Source organism: Monodon monoceros, unplaced genomic scaffold (genome assembly GCF_005190385.1).
Source record: "Monodon monoceros isolate NGI ecotype Baffin Bay Population unplaced genomic scaffold, NGI_Narwhal_1 Super_Scaffold_8, whole genome shotgun sequence".
Taxonomy (NCBI): domain Eukaryota; kingdom Metazoa; phylum Chordata; class Mammalia; order Artiodactyla; family Monodontidae; genus Monodon; species Monodon monoceros.
Window position 1 is genome coordinate 56,548,400 of NW_021703785.1, and position 18,885 is coordinate 56,567,284.

The following is an 18,885-nucleotide window of genomic DNA, read 5'->3' on the forward strand; positions in this document are numbered from 1 at the left end:
GAGAACCCAGAGTGCCAGCCCTACTCCCGACTTACACCAGTCCTTCTCATGCCAGTTTTATTTGGAAATTATGAGGATTGCTCAAAATAGTAGGTGTGACTGCATCCCAAAGTTAAAAGCACCATGTAAATCTACTGAAATTAATTGAAAATATCAGATGTTAAAAATCTGGTCATTTTTTTACAAAGCTATTGATAAAATTTTGTTAGTTTTGATTAACATTAGATTTTTAAATGCTTACTCTTGAAAAATGCTACTGTGTTTCATAAGAACCACTGAAAAAATATCTAGGATCATAAATTTATGACATTTATATTTTAGATGTTCGATTTATAAACCTTTGAAATTAAAAGCTCCTCACTAAAATAAGAGCATAAAAAGTCATTGAAAACATAGTTATTGGAAATCTGAGGTTTTCATTTATACATATACATATGAAATATTTTGCATTTTTTAAATCTGCAGTAAACATCTCCCAGGGGAGTCCAAATTTCAACAGAAACTGGCAGAAATGAGTAAGTATTACCATTAAACCTTATGTAAATGAACAGTCATTTACATTGCAGAAAGCCTTTTCACATTATAAAAGAATAAGTTTATAGAATCTCTTCAATTAGTGACTTGCTTATGCGTTCAAGATACAATTCGCTCAAGCATGTGTTATTTACTAGTCTGTATGGATTAGACGTGTGATGCAAAGTGAAGGTCATCTTCATCCTTCCTAAAATCTGTGCGGGAAGACCAAGAAGTGAAACCAAATCTTCAACACGAATGGCTGTGGTTAGAAAATATTTTAGGATAGCAGAACTGTAATGAGGTACCTTTATTTAAGAGTATTGGATGTAGGCAAGAATGTTATAAACTTAGCATATATAAACATCATCACCCTTATTTAAAGAATAATCTTTTATTCTGCTATTACTGAACTTCCCTAATTTGCAAGTTTTAGAACTTATTTTAAACAAAAGTTTTTCATTACTGGAAATCAGAATTTTGATAAAGCACACAAGAGCATTTTCCAAGTTATACAGAGTGACTTAAGTTTGGAATGTTAAGGCAAATGGACTTCTCTCCTAAGCTACTCTGACACTATGAAAGATTAACCCAAGTGTAGTAGATGGGAAGCACATTAAGAAAAAGATCCGTGTGCACTGACTGCTACTGCGTTGTCTTAGAGAAGTAGCCGTGAGGGTGAGTGTGACGTTTCCTGATAACCTGGTGCCAGACCCATTAACAGGAAACAGAGCTGGGTCTTGGAAAGAAGACAAATATTTAGGAGATAATAAGAATTAAAACTGTCATTCCTAGGTCATAGGACATATCAGTAAGAACAGTACCAATTAAAATGTGACTTTTTAAAAAGGGGCTTTCTCTCAATATGTCTCTGTAGATACTAACTTTGAAATATAAAGTGTTTTTAAAAATACTTTTGATTTTTTAAACCGTATTTCTATGTGTATTATTTTGAAGAGTACTGTTGAAACTAAATTAAATTTTGTGGTTATAAATGGATCTCTTTTTGGATTTTACATCAACTAATATACTCCTGTTTTAACTTTTAAATAGTTGTAGCTTTTCCCCCCAGTACATGAAAATAGACATGAAGCTTATAACCAAAATCAGACCTTAAAAACATGTGGAAGCATTTTGGAACCCACAAATATGCATTTTAAAAGGAGCAGAAAGTTGTAAAAACGTGTATATTTTCTTATAGAAGAGCTCAGTTGCTGTAGTCAGTACATTTCGCAGTGACACACTTAGCTATGACCAGGAATTCCCTCTGCCGGGCTGAAGTTCAGGGCCTTTGTGCAGCTGAAAATTGAGGAGAGGTAGCAGGAGTTTTAACCCATGAGGATAAGGAATTCTCCAGGTTGCTCTTCAGCTTTCCTCAAAAAAACTGTATTCAGAAGAAGATCATTACACAGTGCTAGATTGCTCAGAGTGGAAGGGCCAGAAGGGGAGACTTAGAGTCACTCCTTTCTTTACCAAGTGTGAGTGTTTTGTGCTTCTTTATGAAGAGCCTTTGCCCACCTCTAAAATCAAGTTAAGATTTTTTAAATTATTTAAGAGAAGCATTCTGTTTTTGTGTTGTAATTAATAATGTATTTTTAAATGTCCATGTCCAAATTAAATGAGCTGTGAGCTGATGTGTTTGCAGTACTTGCAGCGTGTCTCCAAACACAAGGGAATTCCTGGCTTTATGAAGAATAACACTCACTTCAGCAGACCAGCCCAGAATTCTGTTTTGCTCAGGTGCCAAACTTAACCATATCATCTCTAGAACAGTGGCCTACAAAGTTGGGCACACTTGGGTGTGTGTAAGACCACCTTTTGGGGGTACATAAAGAGACTATTAGAATATTTGTCTTTATCTCATCTATTTTAATGTTTGGGGTGTGTGTGTCTTATAATTTAGACACATATACATACATACATACATACATACATACATACATTTAGTGGTACTGCTTGGAAAAAAATTTGCTGATGGGGATGTATGATATAAAAAACGAAACCACTGCTTTTGCGAGGCCCTGGGCTCCATCAGTTTGGCATAAGCATAACATACGTGGCAGCCCTTTACCAGCTTACCCAGCACCGTCAGTGCTGTTAACATTTCTTCATCCTTGTTTTAGCATCTACTCGAACACGAATGCAAAAGCAGAAAATGAATGATAGCACGGATACCTCAAACAGGGAAGAAAAGTGAGGACCTCACGACCTTGGTGGGCACCCTGTACATCTCCGGCTTCATTGTCTCCCACAGATCTGACTGTAGAACTCTCCCAGGTTCTGTTTACGGCCACATTTGATACATACCTTCAGCTCTTTTTGTGGATAGCACAGTTGAGTATTTGTGCAGGGGATTCCTAAGCCACTTGCAACATTGTAGTCACTAGAACATGCATTGTTATTGTACAAGATTGAAAATCCTGTGCCAGTCCTGCCATTTAAAAAGCTGTAGCAGATGTTTCCATTTCCAAAATACAGTAAGTCCCCTACATACGAACCTTCAAGATACGAACTTTCAAAGATGCGAACAATTGAATCCAGCAAGGAACCAGAACCTGTGCCATTAATGTCAGGCGTGAGTGAAATTGCAGCTTGCCTTCCGTCTCCTATTGCTGAGGATCCTTCAGGTCTACCACCTCCCACCTCCTCTCCCTCCTCCAGTCAGTAACTCTTCTTGCCTCTTCAGGCGATGCCAGCCCCTGTATGCCGGCTGTTGTACTGCACTACTGTACTTTTCAAGGTACTGGACTGTAGGATTAAAAATGTTTTCTTTATTTTTTGTGTTTGTTGGTTTTTTATGTATTATTTGTGTGAAAAGTATTATAAAGCTATTACAGTACAGTACTATATAGCTGATTGTGTTAGTTGGGTACCTAGGCTAACTTCGCTGGACTTACAAACAAATTGGTCTTATGAAGCATGCTCTGAATGGAACTCGTTCGTATGTAGGGGTTTTACTTATAATTGCTCTGCTTTACAAATGGTGGCAGGATCCCCTGGGAGTGAGAGTCCTCACAACCTGTGCCTATCTGAGTACTTTGTCTTCTCTTGTGGCATGTATGTGATGTTTGCTCTTATTTTTATTAATTTATATTTATTTTTTTTAACTTAACATGAACACCCTTAGAAAATGCGTCTTGTCTTCCAAATGCAATTTGGCTGACTGCCCCCATTCGCCCAAATGATCCTGAGCTCTTGTGCTAAAACATATATTAGAAACTAGGGAAAAATTACTAATTTTTACACATTAGATTTTAGTTGACTCATGGAAACTAAATGGATGTACTGTGTGTTTGTTTTATAAATATTAGTTTTTAAATACAAACAGAAAGCAAAGTATAAACATATGAGATACTGTCATACTACTGATACAGATTTCATACCTCAGGACTTGTAAAAATTTATTCTTTTCTTCCTCCAACTCATGTTTTAAAATAAAGAGTTATTAATAGTACTTTTGGTTTTTATACCATTCAGATCACTGAATTCATGAAGTACCCATCTAGTGCTTGGAAAATAAAGTGTTCAGCTAGAGCTTTGCTGCAGAGGACCCTAATACAGTATATCCCAAGTGCACTTTCTAACGTTTCTGGGTCCCGAAGCATCAAGATACAAAATAATTTTACTCCACAAACAGACTGTTAACTATAGGAGCCTTATTTTTTTTTTTAGAGAGTTATATAATTACATCTCAGCAATTACTCTGCCCTCCTGAATGCGGGAAGAGGGTGTGTTTGTTCTGGAATGGTACATATCTTCCATGTATCTTTTGAACTAGCAGTTGTCCTTTTTTTTTTCTTAATTCAGCATGGTCTAACACTGGCATTTTCAAAGCCGCATCATTTCTCATCCAAAATGCAGGTAACAAAAGGTCTTTGGGTTAGGCATTAATGTTTCTCTCTGATTTTGTGCAAAAGCTTCAATTTAAAACAGCTGCATTAGAAAAGAGGCGCTCCCCCCTACAACACCTAAAGGTGTACTTAAATATCTTGTGTGATTAACTTATTTAGAGATGGTATAATTTAAAATAGGTGGTATTTAAGGTAGCATCTATTAGCTTTTAGGAAAATTACTTTGTCTAAACTCAGAGTTCTTTTTAAAAAGAAACCTGGTCTTATTTGTTAGAAAACAAAACTTTATTTTGTGCTCAGTTAAGTTGCAAACTTATTTTTTTGACAGTTATCTTGATAGCAAAGGCACTAGAAAGCTTTATCTCATTTCCTCATTCATTTTTGCATGAATATCAAACAAATCAGTTAGTTTTTAGGTCAAGGGCTTACCACATTTCTGAGTCTTTTGCTAATAAGTTCATGTTAGAATTAGTGTCAGAACTTAAGGAACTTCAGAGATCATGTATTGAGATTTCTTAAATAAGGCTTCAGATATTGCTTTATTGCTTTTTGTATTGGTTAAAACTGTACATTTAAAATCGCTGTTACTATTTTCTACGATTAACAATAGTTTGTCTATTTTTAAATAAATTAGTTGTTAAGAGTCTTAATGGTCTGATGTGGTCTTTGTATTAAGTGCACTAACGTTCTCTTCGGTATCTAAATTCTCTCCTAGTATCTCATCCGTTCTTAGCCTTTAAGAATGGGCTTTATATGCTGATGGATCCCAGATTTATTTCTCCAGCCTGACCTCTTCATGGAGGTCAGAGCTCTCACAGCCAACAGAACCGCTGATTCCTACCCCTCCTCCCCACCCAGCTTCTCAAAATATAAACCAAAATCAAACAAAAACACCCTTTTCTACCCTAGTCTTTTCCCATGTTACTAAACACTTACTTGCTCAAGATAAAATCCTGAGTCTTCTATTAGCTGTTGTCTGGACCACTGTTAAAGACTTCTAACTGGTCTCCACTTCCCTCTCTTTCCTCTTTACCTTTCTACTCCTTAAAGACCCCTTTAAAATATAAATTGATTCACTTTGCTCCTCTCCTTGAAGTATTCAGACTCCTGATCGCGGCCTGGGAAGCGGCGCCTACCTTCTTCTCCGTCCTGTTCTCAGGCTACTTTCTCCCTGCTCACTGTGCTTTACCCCCACTGGCCTTCTTCTCTTATGACGCCAAGCCCATCCCTACCTCAGGCTTTTACATTTGCTGTTCCTTCTGTCCAGCGTGCTCCTCCCCCAGGATTTTGCTTAGCTGGTTTCCTCTTGTCTTTCAGGGCTCAGCTCAGAGGCCTTCCTTGACACCCAAGCTAAAATCCTTCCTCTGTACTGTGCCACTCTCCTTCAAAAGTGTAACAGCATTCATCACCGTCAGAAACGGCCTTACTCGGGTTGCCTGTTGCCTGTTTACCCACCCCGGCATCAACCTGGCTGGCCTTACCTACTACTATAGTTGTAGCATCTAGAAGAAGCCCGTATGTAGGGGGGAAAAAAGGTATGTTTTTTGTATGTTTTCCAAGTATGTAGAAACGATATTCTCTTTCTCTTTGAAAATGCCATGTATTGAGTACCTACTGTATTTCAGGCACATTCTAAAATGTGATACAACAACAAGTAAATAAAATTAAGATTCCCCCTCTCTGTGGAACTTACATTCTAATTCTAGTTTCGGGAAAAGAGAGCAAACGAATAAATAAACGAGGAATATAGTATATGTGATTGTATTAAGTTCTGTGGAGAAAGACGTGCCGGGGGGAGAGCAGGGAGTACCGGTAGGGAGAGGAGTTTTAACACTTAAAGGAGAGTGGTCAGGGCAAGACTTGCCGAGGTGCTATTTGAGCCAAGTGTTGCAGAGGGTGAGGGAGTGAGCCAGGCGCCAGAGGGGGTAGAACAGAACACAGAGAGGAAAAAGCCAGTGCTCAGAGGTGAGTGTGCGTCAGGTGTGTCTGAGGAAACATAAGATGTCATAGTAAGATGGAGAGTTTTAAGAAAAGGAGTTGGGGCAGGGGGGCAAGTATCTCTTTTCATCTAACACAGAGTTTATAAAGGCCTTTCCTTCCAAGCATCCTTCACATATATATATAAGTCTGCAGTCCTTTATCTGCAGTTCTGAAATCCAAAAAGCTTTCAAAACCAAGTGGTTCTTTGTGTTTGGTGCCAAAAGTCATATGGCATCAAAAACATATCTAAACTGGCATAGAGCTTTTGAGAGGCTTTATCCCACTTAGTGGGAATAGTCTTGTCTCACCATTAATGCATTGATTTGGGGGATCTAACTTAGGCCCTGCTTAGGTAGATGTATATATATATGTACATATATTATTATAATATATATTATATATATATTATCACATACATATATTATGTAATATATGTACCATATGATCATACTAAACTCCAAAAAAAATGAAGAAACCCATCTGGTACCAAGGGATAATCTTGAGTTGAAGTAATATGATTTCTCAAAAACAGGTGGACAGTAAAAGTCCCTCCTTCTGGAACAGCAGCATGTTTGTCCCTGAAGGAAGAAAGGCAAATAAGGAAGTTCCAGCAGGAAAAGCAGCAAGCATACCTCAGTGCGGATCTTCCATGAAATGCAGTCTCTTAGGGAAAAATCAAGCAGCCTTTATAACATTAAAAATTTTTAGTCTGGATGATAGAAAACTGATCACTTCTGGAGATTAATTTAGTATTCCAGTAATTAAAGGTCTTTATAATGAAAGGGACAAGTTCAAATTCAGTATTTACTTTATTCATTACAGTTTTCTGGTACAAATGCTGGGCGGTGGGGAGTATCAGTTCTATTACGGTCCGGATGATTTCCTAGAAACTTGCCCGTAGAAGCATATTTTTGTTCCTCATTTTTGGGCCAGACAGCGTACATGGCATTGGCAAGGATTTATTCGGTAGAATTTTCCTTTGGACTAAATAAATGTTTTACAGGACAACCTGAAACCTTGCCTCTAGACAAAGCAAATTTCCATAAGTATGGGGTCTTAAATAGAAATATAGTAACACTGTATAATGTCTGAAAGGAATTAAAGCAACTCTTTTAATAAGAAGCTGGAATAGTCATCTATTCTTAGAAATACTTTTTTGTGTCCATTATCTTGGAACTATACTTACAGTCTAGTATTGACGTATGATGACAATTTACTGTGAAAGTTAAATTTATTCCACAGACCAATATCAGTTACTTTCTAAACAGAAAATGTTATGATTTTAACTGAATTTAGTGAGAGAAAGTCATGGTTTATGTTTTTATGCTTTGGCAAAGACTGAATTAAAAATGACAGTACGGTATGGTTTTTCTTTTCTCTTTACAGTTCTCCCAACCTGTTTGTTGTGATAATAGCACAGGGAGGACTCATAAGATAGATAAAACTGTATAGTCTGTAATTGCCTCTTTTTCGTCATCACTGGTCAAGAATTCTGCGTCTAACACTCACCAGGTTATGGTCTAGAATGACAGGCAGTTTCTTCAGGTCTCAGATGAAAGCATTTCACCCTTTTTAAAGAGCACTGAATGGCACCTTCACAGACCACTCTCGGCAGATGAGGGTGCTACTTTATTCCTGTAAAACCTAAACCTCTCTCTGTGTAAGTTTGGGTGAAATTATATTGGAAGCACTAAAACATTGAATTTCTTGTGTGAGCAGAGAGGAAACAAAACTTAAGGATGGAAAATGTAAGATGAATTTAACGGATCCATTGACTTCTGATGTAGTGTCATTATGAAAATGGACCTTCCCTCCCACGTATCACTGACTAAACTTAGGGTTTCTGAGCTCTACAAACACTCATCTGTTAGAAAGAAATGAAGGAAATAAAGTGATATTATCCTTCATACAGGAGCACTGATGGCCAGCCTATCCTCAAAGACCAGAGAGAAAGCATGTTTTTTCAGAGATGTAACCACGGGACTCGTCTGTCATCTCCAACTGGTCTAAAATCAGCCCTTCCTTATTGTTTGGCATCCCAGGTCTTAAGAGCTAAACCAATGATTCTCATCCTTGGCTAAACATCAAAATTACTTGGGGAGCTTCGTAAACATACTGAGTTAGAATCCTTGAATCTGTATTTTGTAAAAGTTTCATAGATTATTCTGTTGTGCCTAGAGATAAGCAGCATGGAGATACAGAGCAGTGCAACCTACACATAACAAGCTTAGAGGAAATCAAGATAAAACTCCACCCACCCCTTCTTACTAACGTGTACTCTGGCAGAGCAGTGACCCGCTGGGGAGTCTCGTGGAAAGTAATCCATTTTTCATCCCTAAATAAACTTACCTGTTCCCTTTGGGTGGTCCAGTATTTCCATGAAATGAGTTCATAAAAGAAAAAGGCATTGAGGAAATTCAGAAGACCCTGTCAGAAAAGGGCAAGAAAGAGGAAGAGGAGGTTTGGGAAGACTGTAAAATATAAAGGCTTTTTGGTCAGTGACAGCGAGCATAGTGGGCTGAGGAGAACGAGTCGGAAATGAAGCCTGTGGACGTCTGACTGTGAGAACTGATGGCGACTGGTAATACCCAGGCCTCAATGTTTCTTTGCTGGAGAGAACAGCTAACCTACTAAAACATACAGACAAATGGTGTAAGGCTGTAACATCTTACGGAAGAAAACCAGAACGAACTTTTTGGCCAACCCAATAAAATAACAACTACTACACAGTTCCAAAAATGGGATTCTGATTTAGAACTGAAAGCATCGAGACTCCTCTGCCTCTACCAGACAAGGTCTGCAAAAACAGATAAACAAAAAGAAACTAAGGATTCAAAAGTGACCTCACCAGTAAAGAACATGGGCAATCACACGAACAGTTGATTAGAATTAGTTGTTTAGAAGCCATTTGCGTTTTAGGGTAGGCTTCGCTATGATGCCTTATCTGAGTAACTGCTTTAAAAAATAAGCTTATTATCAAATGGATTTGTGCATATCTAAGAGACATAAGGTTGACAGAATCTTGCTGCTTCTGAAGAATGAAAACACACACACATTTGTTCTATTATCTGCAAATAAGCACTTTATTATCAAACGGTTCAGCATCAGAACAAGGTTTCCAAAAGAGGTTTGTTTCCCTACATAGTATCATATTGTGAAAATACATGTTAGGAGACTCTACATCCTACATCCTATTCCAGTTTCTCATTTGTAGTTGGGTAACTTGATCTAAACAGTATAAATTCATCTCTTTCTTACTAGTGCTGTCCATGAAATGTAAGCGTAGTTCCTTTTCGGCTAGTACTTTATAATTACACTGTGCCAAGTTAAAAGACCTGTTTCATAGTGACATAAAAGTCAACTACAAGAAAAACAAAATTGTTTCTACTTACAGAGGCAAATCTCTCTTAACACAGAAGTAAAGGACATTGTGCAATTACGTAAGGCAAATGAGCCCAGAAACAAAATTCATTCAAAGATAGTACACTTCTTATTCGATAACCCCGTGTGAGAAATTAATGACTCAGAGTAAAGACAGAATTAAAATTAGCCCTTGGGTCTTTGACAATTTAATTGCTAAGGCCTTTTGTGAATTCCAATTAACGCTCTAAATTAGCCACTATTTCTCCGAACGATGTACAGAAGAATATGAGCCTCAGATGTTTTAAATTTGTTTTGTGAAAGTTATTCCTTCATCCAGTATCCCACAAATAAAGCTGTTCTTGGGGCGTAATTAAGATTTGTATAAGCTGAGTGCCTTACTCTATGCAAGGCACTGTGCTGGATGCTGCAGGTGTGGTAGTGACAGCATTCCTTGTCAAGCTATCTATGTGGTATCAGCCTGTTGAATATGGAAATTTGGCCAGAATAGCATATACTTAGACCCATGTACCTACCAAAAGTCTCCAACTTAAGTGACTCGAAAGAGGAAACGGTAAGTATAGTAAGATATTTCAACTTTTCTCCCTTGAGCTTAGTCCCATCTGATCAGAGAGCATTTAATGCCTTCTCTCTAGATTGTGGATTTCAAAAGGTGGGGAAGACTGATCACCATCCTTCTTTTGACAGAACATTAAGTATTCAGCCAAATGTAGCTCATCATAAATACTATTAAAGAGAAATTAGTCTCTGGCTTTTACAGGGAAAATGGAAATGCTAAAAATTCTTTCCTGCAGGTGAGGATTAATTTTTAAAGGCTCCAACTCTGCTTGCTTTGCTGATAAAGTTCTTCAAGAGATCATGGTCCATTTCTGCAAAGCCTGACGTCTGTGTTACTACAGTCAAATGGTTTATGCAAAACCTGAAGCAGAATTCTTCTAAATCCTAGGAATGACAACAGAAATTTAACAAATAAAACAAACAAATTTGTTTTAACAAATTCACATATCCCAATGCAATGCAACGTAGCACAAAAACTCCTAAAACAGGCAAGGAAAAAGGATTTGATGGCCAGCAGAAAGCAATGGGACAGCAATGCCTAAAGAATAGCTGTAAAACTATATAGCTAATATGAATCTATGCTTGTAAAAATTTAAATAACAGAGTAAAGCATTCAAGTGCCTCCACACTAACCAATGCAAAAAATGAGACTTTTTCTTCCCAGATAGGCACCTAGATGTATTGTTCATTCCACTTTCAATATTTATGCAGAGTACGACATTCCTCTTGTTTGTCTGTTTGATAAATATTTATTTATTGCATGAATGCATTGAGTAAATTGTTTAAAAGATTTTCTTTATGTTGAGCCCAACACTCCTCTTTTATATTCTTCTAGGGGCTTAAGCAGTTTTACCTGTAAAGAGTTTGTGAGAAAAGCTTAAGCCATAAACAGTCATCTTGGGAAATGCTTCTCTGCAGTCATTAACAGGCCACTGCTCTTGCCTTTACAAGAAGATAAAGGCTGGGATGATTAGATTTCATCAGATCACACATAGCTTCAATAATCTGAAGTGGGAAAATGCTTTGAAGAAATCACGACTTTCTGCTAAGAGAAACTCCACAGAGTGGTGATTTCTGGCTTACTGTAATGTACACCAGGCCAAAAAATAGTACTGTAGTGATTCTCTTGATTAGATCTGCAAACTTGAGATCAGAAATAAGGTGGCTGGACACTTTTTTTGGTCTGAGAGGAATGAGAGCTGAAGTCAGGCCAGCCTGCGGAGACTCTTGATATGCCTCAGACCCAGGGCTCTGCTACCCTCCTGACGCAGCTCCTGCCATGCTCCTTAACGTCTTTGCTCGAGTCTCCTTCTAAGTGAGACCTTCCTTCCTTCCCAGACCACGACTTAAAACTTCAGCTTTAATCTCAGCCTGCCCCCCACTGCCCCATTGCCCTTCTCTAACTTACTTTTTTATATCACTTACCACCACCTAACAGACCATATATTATATTTGTCATCTATTGCCCTCACCAGAAAGTTCCAGGAGGGCAGAGATTTTGGTCTGTTTTGTTCACTTCCTGTACCCTTAGTGTCTAGAACCACGCCAGGCACTTAATGGGCACTCAGGGAATATGTGTTGAATCAATGAATAAACATTGCTGATTTTAAAATATGGGGGCAATAGAGAATTATAGTAAAATGTGTGGTTTTGAAATCTGTCCAATACTGGGTTGCATTCCAGCTTTACAATTATTAGCTTACTAAGAATTTACTTAATCTCTCTGAGATTCAGCTTCCTCATTTGTAAACTGGAACAAATAATAATAATACATATATTCTTAACAAGGTTCTTTTGAGAACTAAACGAGATATGAACTGTGCTTCAAGTAATCCCTGGTGTGTATTAATTACATTTTAAGTGTAGTCAAGCATGAGGGATAATTTGCTGAAAAGGTCCATTTCTTGCTTATTAAAGTCAGCAAGTAACAATACTAGTCAACTCAAATATACTGTTCTTTATTTATAAAAACTTTTATATTAAGTATACATTGAGTCTATTTTACTTGTCTATTATACTAATTTAGGGTACCACACACAGACAGCCTGTAGTAAAATACAGTGCCTCTACAGGCAAAGTTGGACATTCATTAAACAAATATTTAATGAGCACATACTATGTGTCAGGCACTATCCTAGGCACTAGGGATATGGTTGTGAGCAAAACAAATTCCTTGCCATTTGCTCAGGGAGCTTGCTTTCTAGAAAACAGGGCTGAATGGTAACCATACAAATAATTCACATAAACAGGGAATATGAAAAAGTCTTGGACATTAATTCTAGTTCAGATGGAAACACTATATGCCCACAATCTCATCATCTGAGGCAGCCCACCAGAGTCCAGTATTATCAGCATGACTTTAACAAACTCGTGAAAAAGCACAGTTATTGTTTGGCCATGAAGCCTTCTGCCTATTGTAAGTGCCCAAAGTATTATTACCTTGATGAAAGACAAACATTCACTATGCTTGTAAATGTCAATGCTTCAAGGTGGGTAAGATTTTTTTAAATGTTAAGTGAAAAAAATCTAGTATTTAGAAATATATATTAGGTTGGCCAAAAGGTTCGTTCCGGTTTTTCCATAGGATGTTACAGAAAAACCCAAACAAACTTTTTGGCCAACGCAATACATAACCTAGGAAAAAATCAGAAGGAGCTGTATGAAAATGTTAGCGTCCTCTGGTTGAGGAGTCATTTCCTTCCTCATACTTTTTGTATTTTACGAATTTTCTTTAATAAGCACATTATTACTTATATAAGCAGAAAAGAAGTTATAACCTTTTTTCTGCCCACGACTAAAATGTCCCTGTTTTCTGACCAAAGGAAAGGATATCCTTAAGGAAATCGACTCCAAAAAGTATGGCCTGTTTCCTAAAGATTTAACTCTAAGACAAGTTTTCTTTCCTTTCTTTATTATCAAAACAATACATGGTCACTGTAGAAACTTCAGGGAAAAAAAGCAAAGATAAGGACATAAAAATCATCCACAATCCCACCATTCAAAGATAACCACTGACTGTATTTTTCAGTCTTTTTTCCTATGTAGATAATAAATTTTGGTCTTTTTAAATTCAGCTATTTATACTTAAAAAAATTTTTTTTACTATTTTTATTTAAAAAATAAAAATAAATATACTTATTAAAAAAAATAGGAGCACAGTTCTTCAGTCAATGATATATGTTGAATAGTATTAACATTTTTTAGTTTAAACAATCCTCTCCTGTTCACACTGACTTTTTCCAATTTTTAAAAATTATAAACAGCACTGCAGGAAACATCTTTGAAGCTAAAACTTTGTCTGAATCCATGGTTACTTCCTTAAGATAAGTTTCTATAACTGAATTCCTTAAAGAATTACATTTTTAAAGCTTTTAATACACATTTTACCAAACAGCCCCCCAGACTGATTATACGAATTTGCATTCTCCTCAGCAGTTTAGAACACCCATTATCCTGAGCCTATACTATTTCTAAAAATAGACTCCCTGGTTTGACAGTTGAAAAATTACACCTTATTTTCATTTGTATTTTTCATTTGTTCATAAATCCATTTGGTCCATTTTCTTCCATCAAACTGCTCATGTTTTCTTTTTGTTTTTTTTAAGAATTATGTATTAACTATGGTGAACTTGCTTCGTGATATTACAAATATTTTCCCCAGAGTATCATTCACTTTGGTTTTTTCTGTTTATTTTTTTGTGTATAAACATTTTTGTTTTTTCGAGATCAGATCTATCAATCCTTTCTTTTATGGTTTCTGCTTACTGTAGAGGTCCACCCTAACTTTATATAAACATTCCCTTATATTTTTTCTGGTACTTTATTTGTATACCTCAGATCTTTAATTTACTTAGACTTTTTTTTAGTTTAAGGCATGAAGTAGACAGCTAACCATTTCTTCCAGAAGGTGAGCTCCTTGAAAAAGGACGCTCTTCTTACCTGAGCGTCATACTTCACCGCGGCCGAGAGCAGCGCGATGGCATTCTCCTCACAGATTCCTTGCTTGATAGTTTGTTGGCAGAGTTTTTTCAAACGATTTTCTCTATAAAATGTTGCCAAATCTAGCAATCCTGGTGGAAAGAGATGTTTCTTAGGGGAGTGATCTCAAGCACCCTGATTTAAACTCACTCAGCCTGTCAGAGATGATTTTGAATATAATCCTCAGTGAAGGGCTGTGGAAACAGAGACTTGGGCTTACTCTGTGCATGTGGCTCTACCTGAGAACGCAGCTGCACTGAGCGAGTGCAACACACAAACAAGCAGCTGTGGAAAAACAGGAGCAAGTGAAAATGGCCCTAGTCTTTTCCTTAAAAATGCTCTAGCTAGCCCTCCCCCTGAATTATCAACGTCTTCTCCAGCAGCATTCACACGTGCTGTAATAGTGCCCATCTTCTTCAAAAAGAGAAGAAATGCCTTTCAGGCCTCCTGCGACCCTGCCCCATTTCTCTGTTCCTCTCCTGAGCGAGCCTCCTGGGGAGAGAGGTCTGTTTTCTGCCTCTGTTCTCTCACCTCCTATCCTCACCTTAAGCAGAAGCCCAACCCTTCTGCTCCCTGACACCACACCTGTGATTGTCACTAATGGCTCCCATGGTGCCAAATCCAAGGGGCTCTCCTCTGATTGCATCTTACTCAACATTTACACAGAATTTGATGGGGTTAAGGATGCTCCCCTTCTTGAAATGCCTTGTTACTTACTCGTGTTTTCTTCTCCTTCATTAGTTACTCTTCAGTCTCCTGGCTGGACCATTTTTCCTGACTTCCACGTATCTGAATGCCCCAGAGTTCAATATTCAGATTCTTATTTCACTTATTTCCCTAAATGATCTCCAGCCCCTCCGTTTTAAATACCGTCTGTAAAAACTGATGATTCCTGTTATATTATCTGTCATCTGCTTTCCAATAACTCAACATAGAGTGATTTAGATGGTTAAGTTAATTTTAATCTACCCCAAGGGATACTATGAAGCACTCCAATCAAGAATGGTTGGTCAGGGCTTCCCTGGTGGCGCAGTGGTTGAGAGTCCGCCTGCCGATGCAGGGGACACGGGTTCGTGCCCCGGTCTGGGAAGATCCCACATGCCGCAGAGCAGCTAGGCCCACGAGCCATGGCCGCTGAGCCTGTGCGTCCGGAGCCTGTGCTCCCCAACGGGAGAGGCCACAACAGTGAGAGGCCCGCGTACCGCAAAAAAAAAAAAAAGGAATGGTTGGTCAGTTTGCATTTGAAAGGCCCTTATCAGGGGCTTCAGTTATGGCTACCTAAATCTTCATTAGAGGATGTGTTAATTAGCATAAAGAATGCTACAAACACTTTGTCACTGGTGAAATGAGTGGCACTCAGGCTATGTAGCTTGGCTAGAGATACTGTGAGGGTGCCTTTGGCCCCTGTGTGACTGGGGTTCAAGCACCATGGGCTCAGCAGTCCCACTACACCCTTGGAGTGGTACATTCGCTGGGTCTAATCCAGTCCTGGTTGCCACCTGATCAAAAGGCTAGCTAAATCCTGATTCTAGAACATTGTCACGTTTACTTCACGTAAAGGTTACTTTACAGTAACCTTTCACGGAAGGTACTTCATAGAGGGCCGAAAGGACAGAGAGCCAGGATTTCATCAACCTTACAACATTAACTGTTTTTATATCTGCTAATAAGTTTTGTACATGTGGTAGGATTTGGTAGAAATTTCTACTAAGTTTGGTAGAAACTTGCTTTCACTATAACATGACAAATATTATCAAAATTATAGAAGAAAGGCCTACGGCCCTCTGAAATCTTTTGAAATCTTGAGAGTCGTGAATGGCCCGATTGTTTTTGGTCAGTTCTCAACAACTCCCAAATTCACATCAACAGCCCCACACACTCTGAGCCATCAGACTCCCATATGCGTGTACTCACAGGTACTGCCCTGAGCCTCCACTCCAGGGGGCCCAGATCTGCACCCGTTCTAGGCACCCCCCTCTCCACAGGCTGGCCAAGGAGCCAAGTGCCCACTCCTAGACCACACTTTGTGCTCCTGGGACCCTGGGGTTCCCTGAATAATCAGCCCTGAAGCCACATATGTCGGTATTTCCTCCCCTGCAGACCACGTGCAGGCCCCCAGCGCCCAGGGGTGGCCGGGGGGGGTGGACTGGAGCACAGACATGCAGGCTGGGTGCCCACACACCCCTGGGATGCAGGATGTAACCGGTGGTGGGTAAAGAAAGAGGGCAGGTCCTGAGCTGGAGGCCAGAGGCCTGTCCTTCCTGTGCCACTGTGTCCTAGCACAGAACTCCACGAGTCCTACAACTCTAAATTCCAGCTGAAACTCCTACCTGGCCTTTCAGTTCTTGATAAGGTATATTTTTCAAGGTATGAGGACTGAACATATTTTATCTGAAGCTTTTTAGCTTGACATATAACTTTATAATTTTTAGACAAATGGTGCATAGGGCTCCATTTAGACTCTTGCCCAGGGCCCTGCAAATGTTAGGGGCAGGCCCATAAAAAAAACCCTGCCATGCAGACATCTAAAAAGCAGCTCAAACTCCTTTGATTTTTCAAACTCAAGAGCAAAACCTGGTGCTCTCCACACTCAAGCCAAATACCTCAGAGCAATCATCCTTCTCTCTTTTGCCCTCAAAACCCACATCCCATCCACCAACAAATCCTGTCAGCTCCCTATTTAAGATATATTCAGAATCGGATCTCTTTCAACACCTCCACTGCTAGACCACCCTAACCCAGGGCACCACCATCTTAAACCTCAACCATTACAGTTACTGATCTTTTAAAAACAAATCCTCTCACCCCTGGAGTATAAGCTGCTGGTGCCTCTCCCTTCATATATGCACAAACCCATTCTCCCTTTCTTCCAAAATCATAGACTACGTGGCTGAGCCATGACCATCTAGAAATAACCACTTCCCCCAACTTCCTGTGCAGCTGAGTTAAGGCCTTGGTTATCTCTGGTCCATGGTTTAAAAGAAGTGGGACTTCCTTAACCAACACTGGGATTTGCCCTTTGTCCCTTGTCACTGTCCCTTCCTCCATCCTGCTGCCTGTAATGCACATGTGGTCTTGGACATGCGTGCAGGGGCCACACGTAAGGATGCCTTGCACTGTATCCCTGTGTGACAAAGAGAAACTGTCGTTTAAGCCACTTCCTTTTTTCATTTTACTGCTAAAGCAAATCCTAAATAATGCAACCCTCGTGCTCAAAACCTTCCAAGGCTGTCCATCACGCCAAGAATAAAACTCGAGCCCTTCACAGTGGCCTCCAAGGTTGTACCTGGTCTTGCCCAGATCCAGCTGCCTGGCCTCAATTCCTCCAACTGCCGGTCTCATTCTCTCCCTCCAAACCACTCGGGCCTTCCCCCTCCCCCCTCCCCTCCCCTCCCCCTCCCCCTCCTCCATGTGCTACCTGTGTTCTTGTCTCAGACCCTTGCACCTGCTGTCTCCCTTGTTTAGAACACTCTTCACCTGGGCGTTTGCATGCTTCCCCCAGCTCTCTGCTCAGCACATGTCCTCACAGAGGCCTTTCCTGACCTCCCAACTGACTGCTTTTATTTCTTTGTTTAGGGCTGGCCTCCCTCCTCCCAGCAGCAGCTCCACAGGAGCAGGGCGTCGGTCTGTCTCATTCATAGATGCAGAGGGGAGCACAGCACATAGTGGGCCCCGGGCGCTCAGGTAGTGTGGGAGAAAGGAAGGAAAACTATAAAACTTAAGAAATCAGACTTTTGTTTACCTGAGGAAAATTAAATGCTGATCTGGTAAGAAGTGTTATTGGATTTATACATGTAAAATGAATATTTAATTGAAAGATTTGAGAGCTGAACTCTTTCTTCAGTTCCTTACAGAAGTAACTCCTTAATTCTTCTGTCCCATGGGCCAATAATACTGCTGACAGCTGTAAACTGAAATTTAGTATGTTTTCACCTTGTGCCGGCTGGATGCCCTGTGCTGCTTTCCTACCGTCAGTAAACCTGAGGTGCAGTGATGCACCAGATCACAGTGGGTTGTCCCAAAGGGACAGTCACAGTTATGGAGACCAGCAGGGCTGTCTGTTACATGCATTTTATCATTTTTATAATGTAAATATCTTGAAGGCAGCAGCTGTGTGGTAGCTAAAAAGTCGTGTACAGTATCTAGTAATTCAGGAAGAATGGCACCTGTCCCACAGTGCTGATGGTTTCATAATTCATCCATATCTCATTTTATCCATCCAGTCAACCTTTGTGTGAAGTGGGAACAAGGGAAAAGCGTTTGGGTTCAACACACAAAAAGAGAACTGCTTCTGTGATTACCAACACAGCCACTTCCTTCTAGGCTCTACACGAAGCACCTTTCTGCCAATCTCTTGGTCAAGTCTGGTGGCAATTACCTACAGCCTCCTCGGGGGACAGGCTGATGCTGTCTGTGTACAGGTACTCCAGGAAGGCTCGGTAAACAGGATATGAAAATTCACTCATTTCTACAATATCATCCTCACTGTCTTCCAACGAAGAGCGAAAGTGCTCACACCTGAAGGAAGAAAGAAGCACGTCAGGTCCTGGCTTCTGCGCAAGAGCCCATGACCTTCCTGAGGAGCGTGTGCTCGTGGCGGTTAAAGAGGAAACAACTAACACGG

General features: G+C 39.6%; 2 protein-coding genes across 6 annotated transcripts in view; one reads left to right on the forward strand and one right to left on the reverse strand.

The window, feature by feature from the left end:
* The window catches only part of RB1 (RB transcriptional corepressor 1), a 135,901-nt gene extending 128,497 nt beyond the window's left edge, over positions 1 to 7,404 (forward strand). The window contains exons 26-28 of one of the 3 annotated variants that reach the window (XM_029210036.1): positions 466 to 515; positions 5,682 to 5,899; positions 6,877 to 7,404. In XM_029210036.1, coding sequence (XP_029065869.1) covers positions 466 to 515; positions 5,682 to 5,857 — 226 coding nt within the window. In that variant the 3' untranslated portion in view covers positions 5,858 to 5,899; positions 6,877 to 7,404. Of the gene's footprint in view, positions 1 to 465; positions 516 to 2,636; positions 3,148 to 5,681; positions 6,103 to 6,876 lie in introns of those variants that run through there. The other 2 variants (XM_029210037.1, XM_029210035.1) reach the window with 2 other exon arrangements.
* A 1,999-nt stretch (positions 7,405 to 9,403) lies between these two features.
* The window catches only part of RCBTB2 (RCC1 and BTB domain containing protein 2), a 37,974-nt gene continuing 28,492 nt past the window's right edge, over positions 9,404 to 18,885 (reverse strand). For all 3 annotated transcript variants that reach the window (XM_029210094.1, XM_029210093.1, XM_029210095.1), the window contains 3 exons: positions 18,640 to 18,779; positions 14,223 to 14,353; positions 9,404 to 10,667 (listed from right to left, as the gene is read on the reverse strand). In XM_029210094.1, coding sequence (XP_029065927.1) covers positions 10,527 to 10,667; positions 14,223 to 14,353; positions 18,640 to 18,779 — 412 coding nt within the window. In that variant the 3' untranslated portion in view covers positions 9,404 to 10,526. The remainder of the gene's footprint in view (positions 10,668 to 14,222; positions 14,354 to 18,639; positions 18,780 to 18,885) is intronic.